The 24,394-nt window shown below is 39.1% G+C and overlaps 1 protein-coding gene across 1 annotated transcript in view; it reads left to right on the top strand.

The window, feature by feature from the left end:
* LOC137497198 (A disintegrin and metalloproteinase with thrombospondin motifs 12-like) overlaps window positions 1-24,394 on the top strand; it is a 273,946-nt gene that overhangs the window by 99,131 nt on the left and 150,421 nt on the right. Inside the window, exons 6-7 of the mRNA XM_068225728.1 lie at window positions 20,885-21,034; window positions 22,825-22,971. Of these exons, the coding sequence (XP_068081829.1) occupies window positions 20,885-21,034; window positions 22,825-22,971 (297 nt within the window). The remainder of the gene's footprint in view (window positions 1-20,884; window positions 21,035-22,824; window positions 22,972-24,394) is intronic.

The following is a 24,394-nucleotide window of genomic DNA, read 5'->3' as shown; positions in this document are numbered from 1 at the left end:
TGACCTTAGTTTGAAGACCATTTAGCTCCGTCATAACACTGGGCAATCAATTTAGTTTTGTAGGAAATTTCACTCAACACAGTCTGCAGCAAGCTGAATAAAGCAATCGCCGTACGGTCCGAACTAACGTCAAAAAAACAAGAAAGCGTTCAACTAGCGCACCTTTCTGGGTAATATACCGAAGTATCACCGAACACTGCGATTTCTTTGTGATATCAGTTGTATCGTCGACCTAAACTAAAAAGAAAGAGGTTTCTAAAATTTCTTCTTTCACAGCATCCCTAATGAAGATATAGATGCAGTCTATTAATTAACATTGTATACTTTTCGATTCTGCGCTAAAAACTATCTTTATAGAAGCATAATGCTGCTGCATTTCTAATGAACTATTGGAAACTAGGAGTTTCAACAGTTCTTTGAAATTCCCTCTATGTAAGGAGTCTCCGCTCTCATCATGGACTCTAAATGCCATTTCCTGCTTAGAAAGAAATAAAACCGCATCGATTGGAAATCGCATGAAAAGTCTGTTAAGCCTCACATTCTCATTAAATTTTGCGATGTATAGACGAGCATTTTCTCTTAAAGCGTCAGCAATTTGATTCTGATTCTTCTTAAGTTCTTTAAATCCCACGGTATTCTTATATGCTCCGCGGAACCTTCGTGTTTCTGGAAAGACCTACTAGCATAGGACATATTTTCAAATCCTGTGTGATTTCGGACTCCCTGTTTCACTCCAACAATAAGACAAGGCCAGCAAAAGTGTTTCTGCAAATAATGACTACCGCATGACCACGGATAACTACTATACCAAGATACTTGGAAATTTCGTGTGTGCATCTTTCCGGAGGCAGTACCTGTTATTTTCTGATAAGTCAAAACTAGCTGGGGACGACTGATTGATAAAATTTCTCTTTTATCCTCCTCTTTCCATTTCGAAGACGGAGTTTCTCTTAAAATACAAACTAAATCCCCGGAGGATTCCATGTTAAAGCACGCCATGTAGGGAACACTATTCTTTCGCACTAAGAAAAAATGTATATACTATAATACTATAATACTACATATTTATATCCCCAATGAATTTCTAACGCACTTCCTCTCCAAACATCCATACGACAATAATTATTATACGCTTCACATAGTAACTATGAAAACGCCAAGAGCTCATCGTGTGAGCTGTGCTACTAAATGCTCATCAAATGCGCTTATATTATTTACAGTTCACTCACAATTAATCCGCCACACGGCCACGACTCACATTATAACAACGGGCATTTATTTTCACTATGAAAGAATACTCCGTGCACCACACTTTCAAATTCATAAGAAGCTTCTTGTTACAGCTGTTGTAACAGTAGCCACAACTCTTGCGACGAAATATACTTGTAAATGTGTCTTTGTTAGATTGGGTTTTAGCGTGAGGTTGAGATACTAATATTGGCAGCAATGCTGTAGGAGCCCACATGTGTTCAACCTAAGCAGAGAGGGCGGGTTACACGTTCGGGTGGGTTCGGATAATATAGTCCCAGCTCGAGCCAAGCAGCCGAATATTCCAGAGACTCGCTGGGCTGCACCACGCAAAATACAACCGTATGCGTACTCATGATAGGCTTGAGCTTTGTCATTGCAACCGTTGTGTTACACGTCACAAGTCAGCCCGCACTGCTGTGAGCATTGATAGGGCTGCACTCAGTCCGCAGCACTCGTAAAGGAAGCGAACAGCGGTGCTTGCTTAAGTATGAGCGCTACGCATGTTGAGTAATCACAACATATAGAGCGCACTCTTCGGTTTTTTCAACGAATGTTTTAAACAAAAAATGTAGGGATGCAGAAAATGATAGACGATTGTTTTGACAAATGTTAGTGCAGCCGGGCTGTACCTGATGCACCAGAAAAGCCGCTACTGGTACTTACATTAGCAACCAATAATCACCGTCCGAGGTAGCAGCCATGGTGATTTAGTAACCCATTTTACAACAATTTTGTTTCTTAATTTTTCTTGAGGTGCACATATTCCTTAATCACTACTTATAATTAACACAAATACACTTTCACACGATATTTTGACCATATCACTGCAGTAAAATATTAGAACACGAATCATTTAATATGTATGCGACCTGTCTTGTGCTGAACCGTAGAAGATTTTTAATACCATTCGTCGCCCTGGACGTCCCATTCCTTTCCTTCACACGTAATCCACCGCTCGGTGTTTGTCACCCGTGATCTTAACAAAAGAACAGTTACAATGCGGGGTTTGCGTTCGACCTTGACACAAAGCTGGCTGGTGAAAGTTGCAGCCTTCCCTAAATAGCTATTCGTCAGCTTACTCCGTACAACAAAACAAGGAGAATATTCCCAAAACTGTAGTAATCTGCTAGCGTTTTAGAATATCTGATTCCCGACACTAGTTAGCATACTAAACATGTATTGCGACTGTGTTGCAATTATTGCGTAACTCATGATCTCGTGTCTGTACTGTTTAAGTTTGATTCTGAGAATATGTTTATCCATTATATGGTTCCCTGATATTTATAAAAATCACTTTCATAGGCACTTGGTGTTTCTAAAAGTTAACTTCACATAAATATATATACAAATATTCTTTGTTCACTGTGGGTATCCTAAAAGACAGAGCGATGCACGACACGCGTGTTACCTGCACGACCCATCTGTAGCTTACTGACGTTGGAGATTGGGGCTGTTTTGGTGGCAAAGTTACTTCTTGGCGGAAGGATACAAACACTTGAACACACAAAAATCCCCGTTCGAGGGTGTTGGAGGGCGTCTCCCAATAAAAATACTTAAGAGATGAAATGCATTACTCACATAATTCCAAAAAATGCATGTCAATATGCTGATGCAGCGTGATCTCAAAATTGTTCGTAACTTTCTATGTAATATTCGACATTTTCTCTCTCACTCCTCCAATTGGAATTTTCCGCTGTTACGGCCTAGTTCGAATACTGATGCAACAGACAAGGTGTGGCTTGTTTACGTTACAGAGATAGCGATTTATTCCAGAAAAGAAAGGAAACATAGGCTTCTATTGATCCTTTGTTCATATGCAATGGCCTCTTGAATATCCCATAATATTATAATTATAATAGCATATATGAAAACCTTTGTCCAATATTAAATATAATTAATTAAATTCCCTAATCAGGCTCATATGATGGGTGCAGTATTAAAGTCTTTTCCATGCGAGTCACCTCAGTAGCTTGGGACTAGCCCCTGTTTCATCGGCCGAGAGCCCTGTAGGTTTTTAATATTTCAGTATCTGGGAGCGCAGTGTATGCCTCCGTTCATGTTGTGTTCGGGCCAATTATTTAACCTGTTCTTTTCCGCAAAGGCCCGGTAGGTTGTGTACTAGATACCCCTGTGTAAAATTATTTGCATTTGTAATTCGTGCCTTGTGGGGCAAGAGAGTGTAATATTTTGTTGTAATGTTGCCTTGAGTGGACTGTAGGAAATCGAGAGCATGTAAGCTCTTTTCAAATTTGTGTAATAGTGAAGGGTGCCTCTGGAATGCCAGATATTGTAATTTTGGGAACATGTGCTCTTGAATTAGGGGATTTCTGGCCTTGACTGAATTATTCCTCGTTTTGTAACTTTGGCAAACTTAAGCTTGTAACTCAGAAATTACAAATCGAGGCCTTGAACCAAAATTGTTAAAGTTCTGAATGTTGGATTTTTCCAAGTCTCGTTTCAAGACTGGCATTGTACCTGACATTTCATTGTGATTCCATCGAATGGAAATTTGTTAAGTTTTTTTATATTGAAAGAAATATAGCCTTTGTTAAAATTTTAATTCAATTTTTGATATTGTAGTTAGACCCATTCAAGCCCGCACCTTCTTTTACCTCTCTGCGTTCCACAGATACAGCGGAACAATTATTATTATTATTATTATTATTATTATTATTATTATTATTATTATTATTATTATTATTATTATTACAGTGCAGGAGAAATCTCTACCGTTTAATTTCAAAATGCGATTAGCCTCATTTAAAATATGTTTTTAGCGTACGGGAATTCGTAGAGTGAATGATCCAAATAGTAGTGTGACAAGAACATTTCGTTGTGCACGGCGCACATGTTTTTGTGGAGAAGTACTCAAGGTTATTCTACTGAGCTCTCACAGTGCGGTGGGCTGTATGAGACCAGTGCTGTGGGCCAGAACGCTGCCGCGTCAGAAGAGAACGGCACTGCACGGGCTGGGATGCCGGGGCTCGTGGGTTTGAAGTGCTGCGCGGTGGGCCTGGCTGCAGGACTCTGACCTACGTAACCTAGAACACGTAATCAACAGAACACCAGCGGAACTTCGAAATGCAAAATTTAAATAAATATCACCAATCTTGATTACTACCAATAAACACGTTATCACCAATAATTATTTCACTAAATCGATCACATACACACAAATCTAACTAAATTTCAATAGGTATTAACAAATGTATTAGTATTACTATACCCACCCCGGCTTCGCTCTGTCCAACGATTAAAAAGGTTCCACATTTTAAAGTCCTTCACATTATAAAAGACACATGAAAATCAAAATCCACAGCATGTTTCCAGCCCTTCGACCCGGGCAGGAATGGAATGAATGAATCCCCCAGGATGAATCTGTGCGTTCTAAACAATCTGTGGTGAGTTAAAGCCTTTCAATTTAATTTTCTGAATGTTATTTAAATTGCTTTACTCCCTGTTGTTAACATATACATACATTAAATGATCATACAATGAGACAGCACCCATAAGCAAACCTCAGCTCAAGAAGGGCCGGTTATATATTCTACAGTATACGTGATTATAGTTGAATAACTATGATAATACCAGAATTTATACTGTCGTAGGCCAAAGGGCTGTACGTAAAACAATATTATTAACATTGCGGATGCAGTTCCTTACTTCGCCGATTTAAAGTCACCAATCGGTAATTATAATATATATTACCTTAAGTTGCTTGAATTCGTAAATATTACATTTTGCAAATATAACGTGCATAATATGGAAATGCTCCCTGCTTTTAAGGTCTGTGAATTACATTTCCAGTCCACTGTTATTAAAAGAAATACCTCAATGCATGGGCCTAAGAATAGAAGGTTATTAACAGCACTCATAGGCAAACCTCGACTCAAGAGAGGTGGGTTGTATGTTCTACAGCATACGTGATTATAGTTGAATACCTATGGTAATAGCAGAATTTATACTGTCGTAGGCCAAAGTGCTGTACATAAAACAATATTATTAATATTGCAGATGCAGTTCCTTCACTGCTGCCTTGATATCCCTCATATCATTTTAAGAGCCTCAACATCAAGGGAAGATTGTAAGAACCGCAGAGAGCGACTGGAAGGCACATTTATGAAGTCGAATATCAACGAAAGGTTTATTGATTAGGAGGAATGCAATAAAATGTTTTCGTTTAGTAACCTAAACGTACTTCAAGCAAACACTAAATAAGAGTCTGAATGAGAGATGGTGAAAAAAGGTTCTTATATCGGAGGTGCGCGAGCAATACATCGTATCCCACAATATTCTCCACCCACTGCCCTTTGCTAAGGCGGAAATTAATTGGAAATTAATTGTGGACTGGTCGAAACTGGCGAAAGACAGCCAGGCACTGATCCCGGGTTTCTTATACCAATGAATAAAGCATAAAAGGCGAGAACCGAAGACAGAAGTAAGTTAAAATAGATTACGGTTTATTATCATAAAATTGGCTGAATCAGATATGAGATGGGCACGTAACAAACAAAAGGAAACACAAGGAAAATTGTTACTCACATAATCTTGGAGGCTATTTTCTTTTAAAATACATAGGAGTCGTTTACTTCCCCAGGAATAATCTCACCAATTTCCTCGCTTATCTCATTTTTATATGTACATAGGGAAGGGTAATATCAATTGATTCAGACAATAGCAACCAATGGTACTCTGAATTTGTCAAAAACATTTCTTTCGTGAAAGTGGAACCTCAATCAAAGAATATATGATTAATTTTATATATATATATATCGGCATTTAAAACCGAAAAGTAATTGCAACAGCTCCAGAACAAAACGAGGCCAAATTTCAATCCCCAAGACATCAACAATCTCCAAAGGGTAGCCTCTCTCATAATTTAAAATTAAATAGAAGCACTTCAGCCAAAAAGACTAATCATCACAGAACACAAAGACGTTATAGGGAGGAAGAAAAAAGAGGGCGTTGCCATAGCTACAGAAATGAAATAAACATAGTCAAAGATGATATGTAAGACACAGAATAAGATCCCGAAATACAAAAAATAAAACGGCTAAACCAGCCAGGAGATGAAACAGTGTAATCAAATAAGCAACATTAACAGAAAACTGAAGATTACATACATAAGGTACCAAAAAATAAATAACGCAAACCCGACAATCACACAACACATCCACTCATGCACACGTAGAGACCAGATGCGCAAGGCAACATAAAATGCTGAATCAGGACACATCGCGATAAAAGAAACCGCAGTAGCATGAGAAAAGTGTGTCAAATACTCATGAGCTCGATCTGAGAGTCCAGATCAGATAATCAGGGTGGCCGCAATACAGGGCAAGGCTCACCTAGTCATTACAATAATCAAATCACAAATACGCTAGGAACATATTCATATCACTCCTGGTAGCGAACATGAATTGTACGGATTATTATTATTATTTAGCGTATGGCTAACACATCACATTACAAATAAATACAATAGTAATACATAACATTTACAGTTTCGCGTATTTACAGGTTCAAATTATTTACATAGTCAACACACAAGGGTGAGAGCATAAAAAAGTCTCTTGGGTTTCCCTGGTAGGCGGTGAGAGGACACTGCTCCACAATGTACCGAACTATTTGTTTCACAGCACCACAACTCCACGCTGCCGAATTAAGTATTCCCCATTTATGAAGGGAGTCACCACATCTGCCATGGCCAGTGCGAATCCTGTTGATAGTTGTCCAAGTCTTCCGTGGAAGGTCAAAACCCTCTGGTTTGATTTTCATCCATGGTAGATAGTGATATTCTGATGGAGCACTGGATATCCATACTTGTTTCCAGGCCTGAAGCAGGTTAAAATTAGCGTCTGCTAGGTTTCTGGCTGTTCTAACAGGTGGGTGTCTAGATTTTAGCCTGTTAATAAGAGCATCATTCATGTCACCATGGATTGGCAACTGACTGTTGTTAGTTATTTTCTGATAATCTCGTAAGAGAGCATTTTCTCGACGGAGATGAGGTGGTGGAATATGGGATAGAACAGGTAACCAGAAAGTGGGAGTAGATCTAATTGTCCCTGATATCATACGCATAGTGTATTTCAGCTGAGTGTCAATTAATTTGGTGTGACTGCTGTTTAGCCATATCGATGAGCAGTATTCTGCAGCAGAGTACACAAGGCCAAGAGCTGAAGACCGAAGGGTAGATGCTAATGATCCCCAGGTGGTTCCACACAGCTTCTGTAAGATGTTGTTTCTTGATCTAACTTAGCAGCCGTATTCTGAAGATGTTTTTGAAGGACAGAGTTCTGTCAAGAGTAATTCCTAGATATTGTGGATATCTGTTGTGGGCAAGACAAGTGTTCTCAAACTGAACCTTCAGTTCATGATTGGCCATTTTGTTGCTAAGGTGAGAACATGTAACTTCACTTTTATTTGGATTCGGTTGTAATCTCCATTTGCGAAAGTACTGACCCAATGTGGTAAGATCAACTGTCAGTGTTTCTTCAGTGTTTTCCATGAATTTATCTTGTACTTCCAGAGCCCAATCATCAGCATATCCGAATTTCCTAGAGCTAGTTTCAGGTACATCAGCTATGTACAGGTTGAAAAGCAGAGGAGCTAATACAGAACCTTGGGGAAGACCATTCTTTAGAGTTTTCTTACTGCTAGTGCCATTTCCCAGTATTACACGAAACTTCCTCTTGGTGAGCATGCTATCAATAAGTCGTGCAATCTGCTTACATGGTAAAACACGTAGTAGTTTGCAGATAAGTCCTTGTTTCCACACAGTATCATAAGTTGCAGTCAAATCAATAAATGCCACAGAGGTTTTCAGTTGTTTTTGAAAGCCTGCCTCAATAAATGTTGTTAGTGATAAAACCTGATCTGTACAGCTACGGTTTGGTTGGAACCCTTCTTGTTCAACAGGCAAATTCTGAAAACTGACGGAACTAATTCTATTATAGATTAGCCTTTCCAGAAGTTTGTATACTATGCTCAGAAGAGCAATTGGACGGTAATTTTTGGGTTGATCGTTAGATTTTCTTGGTTTTAGGATAGCAATGATCTTTGTCCGTTTCGTAAGCCGAGAGATAGACCTTCTCTGCAGGATGTCAGAGCAGAATTTAGCAAGCCATATTCTAGCATATTTTCCACAGTGTAAAAGAAATTCAGGGTGAATGCCATCAAACCCAGGGGCTTTGCCTGACTTCATACCTTGTAAGGCATTTGAAATATCTTGTGGAGTGAATGGCTTGGAATAAGTACTCTCTTCTGGACTGGTTGCCCTCAATATTTTCAGTTCACGTTTTATCCGTGTAGTATGATCCCTATCTTCTGGAGCTTGTGAATTGTTCACAATCGGTGCTGCAACCATATCAGGAGTTACTGGAAAACTAATTCGATCTACCCGACAGCCCCCTCCTAGCTTTCTTAGAATAGACCATGCTTTTCGACTTGAGCGTTTGAAGTCAAGGCTTTCAACTGTTTCTGTCCATTTTTGCCTGCGGGCAGCATCCAGACTGTGGAGTAATTCATCTGCTATGCACGGGTCGCCAGTTGTAAGGAATTCTTAGTAGAGAACATCACTGTTTTCATTCCAATCAGGGATATATTCCTTTCGGTAGCCTCTAGGTATAAACTTCATAGCTGTGCTTTTTATAGCACCAATAAATCTCTCGTAGTTGTCTTTTACAGGTGGAATCCATCCTAGGCACTTATCAAGGTGTTCAGCATAGCCAATCCAATTTGCTCTCTGAAAGTTCCAGCGTGGCTGAGGAACTGAGGATACTATTGGAACTTTAATTCCAATTTCCACTATTACCGGTCGATGTTGGCTATGAGGAAATTCAGGGAGAACTCTTCTCATGGTTGGTAGAGGTATAGTGTTGTAGTCGGTAGACACGTAGCATAAATCAGGATTATACTCTCTCTTCCAAGCAGCTGATTTGAAAGTACGCCGATATTTAGAGTCATAAAGAAGATGGAAATTGTCTCTTCAGCCCACGAAGTCAAAGCGTCCCCGTTGGAATCAGTCACAGAATATCTCCATTGCTCATGGTGACTGTTAAAATCACCTAGATATACAGTTGGGTGAGGGTATGGTTGAATGACATGAGTTGGCCATGTGGTAGCAGGAGGTTTATATATATTGATGACTGTAACATCTCCTATCTTGATTACAATGGAATGGACATCATCTCTTGTGCTTGTGGAGATCAGGGAAGCGTTGTCTACTGTATTTCGTACAAATGTTGCACTTCCATATGCGTGATGAAATGTTGCACCTAGAATTCCATAACCTGGTACTTTACCTCTGGTACGCAATTGGTCTTCATTTGTTACGTGAGTTTCCTGCAAAGCAATTACATCAATATTGTTTTCCAAAGATAGTCTTGATAAAAACTGACACTTTGATCTGCTTAGCCCTCCTATGTTGATCTGCATTATTTGAATACTTCGACCTAGGTTCCTATATTGTTGTTGTTGTTGTTGTTGTTGGTCCTTATAAGGACCGTTTCCCTGAAGTATTGTCATTGTGATATGTTTTAAGCCAGGAGATCTCAAGGATTGTCTGGCTGCCAATATTGTTGCTTTCTTAGCACCACCCAGGGATCACATGTAGGGCACTTTGAGGTTAAACCTACGGACGTGAAGCAACAGCGTACCCCCAATTGTACGGAATTAGCGTTTTAAATACACATCAAAACATGAGCTCAAGTAAGATGTCGCAGTACGAGAGAAAGAAACAGGTCTCAAATGAAAAATCTTCATGATCAAACAACATCACCCACACCTCTATCAAAACAGGTCAGTGTTAACTTTTTTCGTCCCTGCATAGGATCTAGTGATGGGAAGCGATTTGCAAACCTACTACTAAATCACCGCTAGTGTGAAATCACAGTTCAACCTGCTAGCGGGTTGGTCAGACTAGCAGGTCTTAACTGCGATTGTGATGTTCGTCGGCGGCAGCGCTGCGCTGCGGGGAATCGATAAACTAACGTGATTAATCAGTATGAAACGCACAGCAAGGCCAATAGTAGCAGCCAGTAGCAACTGGCAGACTAGCAGTTAAGAAAGCAGTAGCAGCTAATCTAATCAGTAATCACAGTATCACGCTAACAAGTCAGTGACCCACACCACAGTCGCAGTTGCGGCTGCGCTGTGATTGTAAACAGCTATTATCGATATTGTCGTACAATCACAGGAATGGAAATAGAATAGAATCTGCGGCCGTGAAAGCCATTTCGCCCATTTTTGAAAGGAGCTATTGTCGTGTTGTGGGATTTATAACCTCCTAACCTGTGATTTATTTCAATCTTCTCATTATCTCATTCTGTTTATTGGGTTGCGGTCAAAAATGAAATGGGTGATGGTAGCAGTTGAGTTGATTAAGTATTTTAATAAGTGATTTTTGACGTTGTAGGCATAATATTTAGCCTACTGTTTTTGTGTTTACACTATTGTACAGTAGTATAAGTATTCTGTACTAAAATGAGTGGTATTGATAACAAGAGAAGTGGCAGCAGGCGAACTCGGAGTGAGTTTTGGACTTTATTTACACATTCTATCAGAATAGTCATTTCCCCCTTCTCACTCCCTGATTCTATTTCTTCCTTAATGAGCAGCTCTATAATTCCAATACAATTATACCAATGATTTTGATAAAAATACCACTGGTTAACCCTCAAATCTATGTATATATAAAGTAAGTGTGTGGTTTGTACATTCTTCAGAAATTTAAAAGGTTGGTATTTCTGTATCAGTCGTGTCCATAGTAACAAGAAAAGCACTTTTTAATTTTCCGTAATGTCTGACTGTCTATCTGTCTGTATGTATGTATGTTTGTATGTACACATATCACGAGAAAACGGCTGAAGAGAATTTAATGAAAATCGTACGCAAAGTCGAGGAATAAGTCGCTACAGTCTAGATAGACCATAAATTATTTTATTCACGCTGAGTGAAATGGTAGTTTAAGGGAAGGCCTAACATTTAATTCTCAAATATTTATATTATTAGTGGTCGCATCTTAATGGTAATCGGTAAGCAAAGTCAGGGAATAAGTCGCTACAATCTAGGATATAAATAATTGTATTCACGCTGAGAAAAATGGCAGTTTAGGGGAAGGCTTACACCTCAATTCTCAAATATTTGTTATTAGTGGTCCTATCTTAATTAAAATCGGTATGCAAAATCGGGGAATACCGTAAGTCGCTATAATCTAGGTCATAAATAATTTTATTCACGCTGAGTGAAATGGTAGCTTAGGGGAAGGCTTACAATTTAATTCTCAAATATTTATGTTAGTAGTGGTCGTATCGATAAATACTACATAACTAAAGTTTTGTAGTGTGAAATTTCCGATCATTTATGTCTTATATATTGTTACCGTACCGGGTATGATCACTGATATATTCATGAATTTGGATTTTTGTTACTAAGTCCATATCAGCGCCGAGTCAAAAGAAAATAGGTAGGCCCAGACAGAATTTAATGAAAAGCGGTATGTAAAGTCGGAGAATAAAGAACTATAGTCTACGCTATAAATAATTTTCTAAGACGTCCTAATATAGCAGAGTCGAAGAAAACTAAATGTGAAGGGCCACAGTATAGAAAGCTCATAAAATTGTTCAACAATAACATTACATTGGCCATTGTTTGTTGTGATGCGCTTTGTGTCTTCTGTTGCCACTCATCTACGATAGATTGGATTACTGCTGTGTCCCGAGTATTTTTTATAATTTGCTTTATGTCGCACCGAAACAGATAGGTCTTATGGCGATGATGGGATAGGAAAGGTCTAGGAGTGTGAAGGAAGCGACCTTGGCCTTAATTAAGGTACAGCCCCAGCATTTGTCTGGTGTGAAAATGGGAAACCACGGAATACCATCTTCAGGGCTACCGACAGTGGGGGTTCGAATCCACTATCTCCCGCATGCTAGCTTAACCACACTGCCAACTCGCCCGGTCGTACCGAGTGTAACAGCCTGCCTGAATATTGGCGGGAAGTTGCTGGGGAGTTAGATAACTTTCTTTGTTAGCATGCTATTCCCCTGGTTCATACATTTTCTGATGCTACTGGTACATAACACACTGGTTCATCACGGCATTCGAGCTATTCAGACCCTACTCTATGGCACTGATTGGAATGAGCAGTGGGTATATTTAACGGAATAATGGCAGATGAGTGTTCACGGCTGTCCGCGGCCTGATCATTCCAGCTCTGGAACTTTGGATTGTTAGATCGACACCGTAGTACTGTTCGTTAAAAGTGAGAAAATGTGTAGTTTTTCATTTGATCGAGTATTTTATATGATAACTTTGCTGTTAATCGCTACATTACTACTGACGTTTTTATAATGTCCTATGTTGACTTCTGTGAGGAAAACCACAAGTCTGTCTTTCTGAGAATCCCGTAGAGAAACACGGGTACATGAACTAGTAATTATGATAAAATAGTCCTTGTTGAGTCGTACGGTAGCGTGTTGAATGTTGTGTCTCACAATATATTTGAGGAAAGGTGATGTATATAACTTTTAAAAATATAATTTTAAAAATAAGTATTTGTTTTCAGCGTTAGCACGATTTCTCCCGTGTACTGAATGCTACATGAAATGGTACTCCTCGGTACTCCTGTAGGCCGCAGAGTGATGATGTCGAGTGTAGCTGCCTTGTATCCTAGTTGGCGTTGGCTGAATCACAGTTAAACACAGTTAAAAATCACTGCTACTTCAAAATAGCAATCACAGTTTGACTTGTGAGTGTAAAATCACAGTTAGTCAAACCACTATATATATAAACTAAATTATAAAGTAAAGGGAAACGTGAAAATCAATCCGCCACAATAAAAATGAAGAACAAAGAAAATAAACGGAATCACAAGGAACACCAGGCTCGCATAGCTGTGCCAAAACAAGGGAAGTGGTAAAATAATTAAATACCTGGAATAAGAATCCTCACATTAACAGATCATGTACGTTGACTCAAAACAAAGAGCCACGTATGGAAATGTATAAATCTTTTTAAACTATCATTGAAATTATACGAAACACATTTCAGCTCTGCCTCTCCATCTTTTTAACCAAGCCTTCCATTCAATTTCCACAGAGATCGTACAAAGCAATGTTTGAATAGAAATAAAAGGAAAAGGCGCCATCTGTCATAACGGGAAGGTAGTAGATGTCAAGTCAGAGAACAGCTACCTAATTCAAACAACAGACATATGATATCGATATCAGGGAATAGAATAACAAGACCATTCGAGGAATAAAATATTAAGACAACTAGGTGTGGCACAAATATTCTCACCACCCCTTGAAAAATGAGATTCTAGGTGATCAAGCGAGGATGACTCATTTTCCATAAGGCTTATAACTTAGGCTTAAAAGCGCGCGCGTAACTATCACTAATCTTACAATAGAGAATAACCTAGACATGTATGAAAATGGATACTTTAAAATAATTTAACAAATACACTTGTGCTAGAGAGGGATATATAGGTGCAAGTGTCCATCCACGTAGGCCCACATACAGCCTTAAAGATTGGTTCTGTCTTCAGGTAAACATATTATGGTGATTTAGTAAATCATGAAATTTGAATGCGTCAAGTCTTGTCTTATTCCAGTTTCTTGTCCTCTTTTCCATCTTTCTTTACTAATTTTAGGATACCCTTTGGATCCAGTCATGTTTTAACATGTCCCTTCTTTGTAAAAGGACTCCTTTCTTTTTAACCTGAAACAAAAATATATTGAGAATACGGTCATCTAATTGTTGGTTTATTCTGAAGATTTTTATAAGTAGGAATAGAAGAAAGAGAAAATGCTATATTAAGAAATTGGATGAAGTTAAACATCACCGGATTGTTGGATAGTATTTTTAAATAGTGAAACAAGAGCCTTAGATGATTAGCGACGTCTTCCAGCCTGACGGTCACTGGTCCCAAAAATTCGATGATCGTCTTTGGTTCTGACCACTTTTGAGACTGTTTCCCGCTGACGTGGTCAATCGCAGAACTGACAGGTAATCTTTTAACCATTATAGGGTCTCCAACTCGTAAAGTAACGGGCTTCCCTTGTTGTATCTCTGGGCCACCTTGTTTTTTGCCTTGATTAGATGTTCAGAAGCTATTTTCCATTGTTCTGGACAGTCACGTGGCGAGAAGGAGCAGACAAATATTTTATATTCCACTGCAACATAAGCGGATCATTAGGTATTCGGCTCAAAAATAGTTCGTCAGAAGTAAAACGGCAGGTTTCATGGACAGCAGTGTTGAAACCTAAGCTGAAAAAAGGCTAAGCAGGAAACCCAAAGAGTTTGGTTGTTGTGCTGAAAGGCAGGTAGACACATCTTAAGATTACGGGGGAAGCTCTCGATATGAGACGGCTTAGGGTGGTGAGGACTAAGGCGGTCATGTTTCACACCTCACGAGAAACACATGTTCTGAAAATGGGCACAGGTAAAAACAGAAAAGTTGTCCGACACCAAGGCCTTGGGAGGGCCAAATATAACAAAGTTGTGATTCGATAGCAATTTTACCGCGACAGTAGAATTAATTTTACGAACAGGGAACAGCCAGGCAAACTTAGAAAAACCGTCAGTGACAGATGGAATGTTCCATTTTGGGATTTTACATGAGGTCCGAAGAAATCAATGAATAATTTCTCCCCAGGAGAGTTCGCAATGTCAGCGTAGTGGAAACAAACTTGATTGTTTTGGGCAGGTTTGCATTTTTCGCATACGTCACAACTTTCAACATATTCGAAGACATCCCTTTTAAGGTTAGGCCAGTAATAGTTTCCAGAAACCTTGTGGAAGGTTTTCAGTTGTCCAACGTGTGCATCTAGACAAGAATCATGATAACAAGTTAAGATCATGGCTCTCAATTCACGGGGATCAAATATCTTAGAAGACTTAATCCGGAGACACTTGTAACACAAAAGACCTTCTTTATCTCATAGGATATCCATTTTTGATCATTTTTGGCAACTCTATCAATTATCTCGGCACGTTCACGGCCGTTGTTTTGAAATTCCATTAGATCGGAAAAGCTCAGAGGGTACTTTTGAAGAGCGTTAACTGGAAGACTACACTCAGGACTAGGGTCGGGTTTCTCCACACTCTCAAACATACGCGACAGACAGTCAGCCACCAAACTGTCTTTTCCCCTTACATGTACAATAGTAAATTTATAAGAAGACAGACCAAGAATACAACGAGCTGTTCTTCCTAACTTCTTCACATTTGCGTTCATCCAGGATACTGCTTGATTGTCAGTGTGTACCCAGAAATTACGGTGTTCGAGGTAAGAATGAAATTTCTAAACGCCGAGGAAAACGGCTAGACATTCATTCTCATAAGTAGTTGATTTCAGATACGTGCAACATCTAGCTAAAATATGCAATATGAGCCAAAGTGTTATTCCCTAATATCTGGTTCAGCACCGCTGAAACAGCAATGTCATCGCATTGCAGCGCACTGAAGAACGAAATCGCGATTGAAATCAGGAGTGTGTAGCACGGGAACTTGGCAAAGAGCGGCTTTATGTTTGCAAAAGGACTGTTCTTGAGTCTCACCCCAATTCAAACGAGTATTTTTCTTTTTTAAAGAATTCAACAGAGCTGAAATGTCAGATATATTGTGGATGAATCTGCTATAAAACCCAACCATGCCAAGGAACCTGTGGACACCACGGAGATTCTTACGTCTGGGAAACTCAAGATACGCTTTACTCTCTCTGATTTACTGAGATGCCAGCTGGAGACGACATGCCCAAAGAATTTGATTCGCCTGGCACACAGGGACACTTTATCGGGGTTGACCGTGAACCCATGTCTCTTTAGTCTAGAGAGGTACTTACGAAGATGGGCTACGTGTTCTTCGAAGGTGTCAGAGAACAAAACGACGTCGTCTAGGTACGAAAACAGAGAGGTGAAGGTAAGATCTCCAAAGACCGAATCAAGGATGCGACTTAGTGCCTGACCACCAATAGAGATATCCATGGGCACCTTATTAAAATTATATAGGTAGGCAAAAAGGGGTAGCAAAAGAAGATAATTCCCGGCAGGAATGATCAAGGGGAATTTGAAAATAAGCAGAGTTAAAGGCGAAAACGGAAATTTTTTATTGACGTTACAAAGGACTGCAAGGCGGACTCGATAGTGGGGAGAGGGAAACTGTCAAATAAAATATGGCGGTTTAGAGATCTGCAATCAACCACAAGACGAAATTGACCGTCTTTTTGGGAATTAGAAAGGCGGGGCTGCTAAAAGGTGACGTCCTTTTCTAAAAATTCGTAAACACACATTCTCATGGCGGTGAGTTTGGGAGCAGAGCAACTGAAGGGAATGTGTCTGACAGGCGTGTGACCTTTCATTTCAATACAATAGGAGAATTCTTTAGTACACCCAAGATTTGCTATAAGTACCTCAAGAAATTCTTCAGCAAGATTATTCAGTATGAGAGCTTGACTTTCAGACAAATCAAATTGATTGACAAGAGGGCACTATAATATGACACACAATGGCATTTTTTGAACGGATAATCAAAAGGTAAATTTTCATTGGATTTGAAACGGAAATCAAAGGATCCAATGATGAATTCAATAGGCAACCCCGTGGCTCACATGAAATCGGAGCCTAAGATTAGTGGAACGGTCAAGCCTGGAACGACATCAAAGTTCCAGTCCCAAGAGAAATTGTAAATCTTTAAATGAGTTCTGGTACGTGTTACCGGAAGTACACGGTGACCATTGGCAGACATATAAGTTTCAGGGCAAGAATAATTGCGGAGATCTTTTAATTCCATCCCCTCAACGAAAGACTGGTCGAGAAAAGAGCTACATGATCCGGTATGTAAAAGAGCACACATGACGCGCGAACCAAAATAAAATTTGGCCCAGGGTGAAGACGAAGGGAGTCCGCAAATTTTGCGATTCGAGTTACAACCAGGCACCAACGATGGCCCACCACGTTGGTGTGAAACTAGTTTCCCCGATTTTCGTTGCATCTTGGACAGATACCGTGCACACCTTTTAGATCACACTAAAAACTCATTACAGAAGACTTAGATCTACGATTTCTAGAAACATGTCCCTCTTTTCCACAATTCCAACACTATACAGAAGTCGTTGCCTTACGACGAGACACATCATGACTTTGAAGGGCGCCGGCTACAGCATCAGAGGAATGGGGCGATTCTAAATAGTCAACTGGTCTTCTAGGATACTGGCTACGGCTGGGCGATCTAGCGAAAGAGACAGCTTTGGGACAAACGCGACAAACCGCATCGTGAAAAGAATATTCATTGGGAGGAGGTGGGGGTTGGTACAAATTGTTTAATTGTGATGTTGATTCAAATTCAAGGCCGAGACGTATAATGTCATCAGCACAGTTTGCTTCAGAACGTTTGATAGATAACTTGTATTGAAGGGCTAGATTCCAGTAGAAAGCGTCAAAAATTTGGGACCCATGTTCCATTATATCGAGGTGATTGAAGAAGGTTAGTATACCCATGGCATAATCATCGGTAGACTCTCCTCTGCCTTGAGTCCCTATAAGAATTTCTTGTTTGAGTATAAAGTCCATATGGGACAAGCCGAATCGTACTTTCAGTTCCTTGGCAACACCAGACGACCAACACTGAATTTTATTTTTGCACAATCCAAACCACTTGCTGGCACAACCTTTCAGCATTCTGGGAATAACCGGTACAAACATATCTAAAGACAACAACGTGCATGCAGCAATATCATCTACTTTCTTCAGAAACTCAATGGCAGAAAGACCCTTTTCTTCGCCAGAGAATTCAAATTCCACTTACGTACAACGTCAAGGGCAGAACTCAAATGAGACGAACTAGTCACGACCGAATGGGAAATCTGGTCCAATACCTTATTATCTGGATTAGGGACGAGGGCATTACCTTCATAGGTAATCCTACTATCATCATAACTGCGGTTTGTACGGGACTGAGGTGAAGTACAATCGTTAGACATAGCATTACTCTCGTGTAATTCAACTCTGGGAGGAGTATTTAGGACAGTTTTACTTTCTTTCTCCGTGATTTACAGTTCGAATGAGTGTGGCAACACACAGGACGTATGGCACAAACGTAAAGGAACTTAAAAGTAAAGTCACGAAGATTGCGTGCAGGACGTAACAAAATACTCACAAAGAAACTATATAAGTAGAAAATATGACAATTTCATGCGACGATGCGAAGATACAAAACGAGAGGAGTCTGGGTTACAATGAATCCAGCACTGCTTCGCCAAAATTCTACAATTTGGTGAAACAATTCGACCAAGCCACGCTCTGCTTACCAACCCCACTCACTAGTCTACCCTTTGCTAACGAGGATATTAATTGTAGACTGCTCGAAACTGGCAAAAGGAACTGAACCCAGGCTTCGTATACCAATGAATAGAGCACAAAAGGCAAGAACCCAAGAAAGAAATAGGTTAAAATACATTACGGTTTATTATCATAAAATTGGCTGAAGCAGATTTGAGATGGGCACATAACAAACAAGAGGATACACAAGGAGAAATGTTACTCACATACATATCTTGGAGGCTATTTTCTGTTAAAATGCATAGGAGTATTTTACTTCCTCAGGAATAATCTCATCAACTTCTTCGCTTATCTCATTTTTATAGATACATACGCACGGATAATATCAATAGATTCAGACAATACCAACCAACGGTACTATGAATTTGTCACAAAACATTTCTTTCGTGAAGCCTCAATCAAAGAATATATGATTAATAATATATATCGGCATTTAAACCTGAAAAGTAATTGCAACAGCTCTAGAACAAAACGAGGCCAAACTTCAATCCCCAAGACATCAACAATCTCCAAAGGGTAGCCTCGCACAGAATTTAATATGAAATAGAAGCACTTCAACCAAAAAGACTAATCATCACAGAACACAAAGAGGTTATTGGAAGGAAGTAATAGGGGGAGTTGCCATAGCTACAGAAATGAAATACACATAGTCAAAGATGATATGTAAGACATAGTATAAGATCCCGAAATATAAAATTAGAACGGCTAAACCAGCCAGGAGATGTAACAGGGTAATCAAATAGACAACCTTAACAGAAAAACTGAAGGTTACATCCATAAGGCACCAAGAAATAAATAACACAGTCCCGACATTCATACCACACATCCGCACATGCATATCGTAGAGACCAGATGCGCAAGGCAACATAAAATTCAGAATCAAGACACACCGCGATAAAAACCGCAGTAACATGAGAAAAGTGTGCCAAAGACTCATGAGCTCGATCTGAGAGTCCTGATAAAATAATCAGGGTGGCCGCAATACAGGGCAAGACTCACCTACTCATTACAATAATCAAACCAGAAATACGCTATGGTACATATTTATATCACTTCTGGTAGCGAACATGAATTTTACGGAATTAGCGCTTTAAATACACATCACAACATGAGCTCAAATAGGTGAGGAAAACAGGTTTCAAATGAAAAATCTTCATAATCAAACAACTTCACACACACCTCTATCAAAACGGGTCAGTGTCACATTTTTTGTCCGTACGTAGGAACGAATATATATATATCAAGTAAATTATAGAGTAAAGGTACAAGTGAAAATTAAACCGCCACAATAAAAATTAAGAACAAAGAACAAAAACGGAATCACAAGGAACACTAGCCTAGCCTAACTGTGGCAAGCAAAGGGAAGTAGTAAAAAATACCTGGAATAAGAATACACGCATATTAACAGATCCCGTACGTTGACTCAAAGCAGAGAGCCACATATGGGAAAGTATAAATCTTTTTAAACTACCATTTTAAATTATACGAAACACATTTCATACCTCTGACTCTCCTTTTAACCAAGGGTTCCTTTCGATTTCCATAGAGATCATACAAAGCAAAACTTGGATAGAAATAAATGCTTTGGAAATTCATAATGGCATGATGTGCCATCTGTCGTATCTGGGAGGAAGTAGATGTCAAGTCAGGGAACTTTTATCATATTCAAATAATAGACATATGATATCGATATCAGGGAAGACCATTTGGGGAATAAAATATTAAGACCACTAGGTGTGGCACAGTTCTTCCTATCCATTATTTTCCTTAGGACTCGTCACGCCTTCCAGCCACGCATGGATATGCCGTACATCAGAACAACGTTCGTTGCGTACACTTTGCCCTGCAAATATGTATAGGAAAATTAACCTTATTGTACCAAGCTGTAGGGGTATATATTTTTATGAAGTATTTACGCAATCCTACAGTATAATCCTCATAAAATTATTATTATTTTTATTGTTACTTTTCTCTAAGTACTCATTTTTCCCTATACAATCATATGACTTTTAAGACCAATGTACTTTTTTTTCACTGTAAATTTTTTAAGCAGGTATACGGGTATTACAGTATAAGTAAAACATGAATAACGGTCTCGCAGCGTAAATTACGTGTTTGCGAAGTATGGAACAACTTGAAGAATATAAGAAAATTATGTAATAAAAGACCTTCAGATTGTAGGCTTAAAATGACAGGCTAGCTTGAAATCTGGTCAGCTGTTTTATACCATCTCACATCACTGGAAAAAAGATTCAAATTATGTATATAATATCTCATGTGGTTCCTTACAGACATGATATTTGCACCAACGCAATGAAGAAATGCAGTGTCATAGGCTTAGCACCTACTGCTAACGCTTGCCGAAAGAATAAAGCCTGTTGTATCAACGAAGACACTGGGCTAATGTTGGGAAATGTCGTAACACATGAGATGGGACACTGGTAAGTAGATGATAAGCTAATGGCAACATTTTACTATACACCTTTATATAATATTTACACAGAGAAAAATTTAATTTTTAGAGTGCATATTGTACACATTTCTGATTTCCCAAAACATTAAGAGAGATTTCACTCCAAATTGCCATGTCTCATATGGCATGTCACTTGAATTACAAACAGTTTGAAAAAATACATTTCATAGAGTTAAAAGAAACGCCACACCCCTCTTTCGGTGTTTTTCACTCTTTGAATCACCTTCTTAAAAAATCTCCTTTCGTCCCTCGATTAATTTTCCTTCCAGCTGTATATACTTTCTATGTCATTTTCCACCCAATTGCCCTCATAATGATCTTCCATTTGAAGCTATTACGCTATACTAACATGTTCACCATCTACCCTTTGTTTTAGTTTCAACCAATACATAACTATTCGTTTAACAATACCTGCTCGTATATTCATAGCTTCTCCCATCTTTCTCACTCCACTGTTTCTGTATATATTTGTAATTCCATCGTTATTCGGAGAAATTTACTAACTTTGTCTTCCACGTAATAATCTAGATACCACTATTAACATCCTATCCTTGTAAAATTAACACATCTTTCAAATAAGGAGATAGTCCCGAGTAGTTATGACTGTAGAACGGAGAATCAATCCCTTCCTCACCCCTTTCTTCCTTCCTCCATCACATGATGACAATCATTTCATGTCCATGAATGAGGATTACTCTCAGGTTGACTGGAAGAACGTTCAGGAAAGTTTTGTTCAACTGAAGCAGACAGAGATTACAACACTGAAAATGACTGACTGGACAGCCAAGAGGTGGCAGTACTGCATGGTTTGGTGATTGTAGTAACAGCTCACAACGTGGTCAGTCTGAGATACGCGTACCACGAGTAGAGGAAGACAACTGAATCAACATTCGTGTCTAATGGTTACGTTCAAAGAATACAACGTGGCATGATTTTAAATTTTGTACAAAAATGATTCCTTGACCGGAAAAACTGTCATAAAATGTGCTTGTGCTCCATGGTAACACGCCTCTTAAAACAATAATCACCACCACCACGGTAACATGCGTCAACACTCTGCCAACTCAACAATGGGGAGCCGGCGCTGTTGTCGCTGGGGTCTTATGGACTGCCGGCTTTATAGTCGAGATCGCACCCCTTGTGACAGACACGTCTTCGGTCTCCTAATGAATGTCCTCAAGAGGATGCGTTTCACCACCGATCGAACCGTTCCTGATGATGTTGAAGAGTTTTTAAAGTAGCGTCCTTCATTGTAGAACATACTGAGATACTTGCTCAGCATTGGGATAGGTCCGTGAGGGGTGAAGGGTGATTATCTGCAGACTCTGTTTCGGCAATATGCTATCGTTTCGATGTAGTTTATGTTGTGCAGTACCTATAGTGTAAGTTTCTAGACATAAGCCAAGTCCATTGTCAAATCATTATTATTATTGTCATTCTTCTACTCTTACAACTATTATCGACGTACGGGTTGACAAGTACACATAAAAAATACATAAGAACGACTGGTATAAAGGTAAGCAACAAATAAGCCAATGTAGACTAATGTCCAGATTTGACAACCAGTACTAGTACAACACATTGTTGTTGAGTGTGTTAATGAGAAGGATAAGTCTCATATGTGCAGTAATAGCTTCTGTTAAACGCCCTGAAGAGAAATTTATCTACGTGAATTTTGGTAAATTCAGAACTAATCTTAAGAAAATAATATCCTTATACACACACCATAACCCATGCATTTATTCTGCTTCATTCCAGTATGGGCTGCACTCATGACATCCCAGAGAGAACTGGTTGTCATCATGAGTTAGAAGATAAATCTTTCACCGTGATGTCTCCGGTCACAGTAATGAACATCCACAGTTGGTCTGAGTGCAGTAGGAAGTACATGACTATCTTCTTCGAGTAAGTAGCTTCCACGCTTCGGTTCTAGCATTCGCTGGCAGTTAGGATTACTCACATATTCCCATGGATCATAAATATATTTAACAGGTAAATTGTTCCCATTCGATTAGTTAGTCACTAGTAAGTTTTACACTCTGTGACAATTATTTTTACGTAGCAACTGAACTTATTAATGAGTGGATGTGGAAGCTGTGTGATTTCATTACTGGCTTCTCACCAAAGCGGCCATGGTTCGAATCCTGTTCACTGCAAGTGAGGATTCCGAAATATTAAGTCAGATCCAAGTAGTTTGGATCCCACGTCAAACGCAGTTTCCCGACACGTATGACTTGAAAACAATAGTGGCATTGAGGTCGATGTTCATCTGACAGATTAAATTTCTCTTCGCCACTGAACCAATTTTCATGTAAAAATCTCCAGTGCTTTCATTAGATATTTGCATTTTATTGAAAATACAAGCACCGGTCTGGATAGTGGGAGTGGCATATGAACACAACACTGCTCTGTAGCTCGCAAGACGTTGTAGTTTGAGCTGCATCCTTTAATCTATTGGTCAACGAACGTACAATGAATCAAGCTATTCTGACCTCATACTATATTTCATAACTAAATAGGAGTATTCACACAAATATTAATTCTCCAGGCGTAGAAATTCTTAATGATTAACCGAAAAGTTTACATTCAATAATAAAGAAAACTAAAATTTCTATACTTCCGAAAATTAAATTTGATTGAATTGTTCTACTATCTATATATTAAAAGAGTTTACTAAGAACAGCTTTGGCAAATCCGTCCTTCCGTTCTGCTGTAACGATTTGCTTCATTTCTGTTTTATTTTCTCCGGAATTACCTTCCGGTGAATCATGAGACATTGATAGGTCTCTAAGTTCAGCCAACTTCGAGTAATCATAAAATCAAATCATTAAATGCTTACTCCAATAATTGAAGGCGAAGGCTTACCCTAGCCCGCAATACATTCTGTACTTAACAGGTTGCTAAGCGACTAACACTTTCATTCATATTCTGATTTATTAAAATTATGTGATTTTCATCCTTAGTAATGTCATTGTATGCAGCCATTTTTGATTACTAAGAAGCCAGAGAGTATACCTCTTCTGTTGATAGAAGAATACTGCTAGATACTCCTTGATTCTCTGACCTTCCCCAGATTCTTAATATATACTCAACAGATGGCAGAACATTCCTAACAACGTACATGCCGCTAAGAGAAAAAACAGTCTACGCACGCACAGATGGTAAGGTATCAAATCGACTAGCCTACTATATGACCGTTAATAAAGCGCAGGGACAAACTCTTGAAAAAGTGTGTAGTCTACCCTACTTATCCGAACAAGTATTCAGCCACAAAATAGGCATGAAAAAACTTATAATTTAATAACACACTCAATAACTATGAAAGGAA

The sequence above is a fragment of the Anabrus simplex genome, chromosome 1, assembly GCF_040414725.1.
Source record: "Anabrus simplex isolate iqAnaSimp1 chromosome 1, ASM4041472v1, whole genome shotgun sequence".
Classification (NCBI taxonomy): Eukaryota; Metazoa; Arthropoda; class Insecta; order Orthoptera; family Tettigoniidae; genus Anabrus; species Anabrus simplex.
This window is presented reverse-complemented; position numbering and strand designations above follow the sequence as displayed.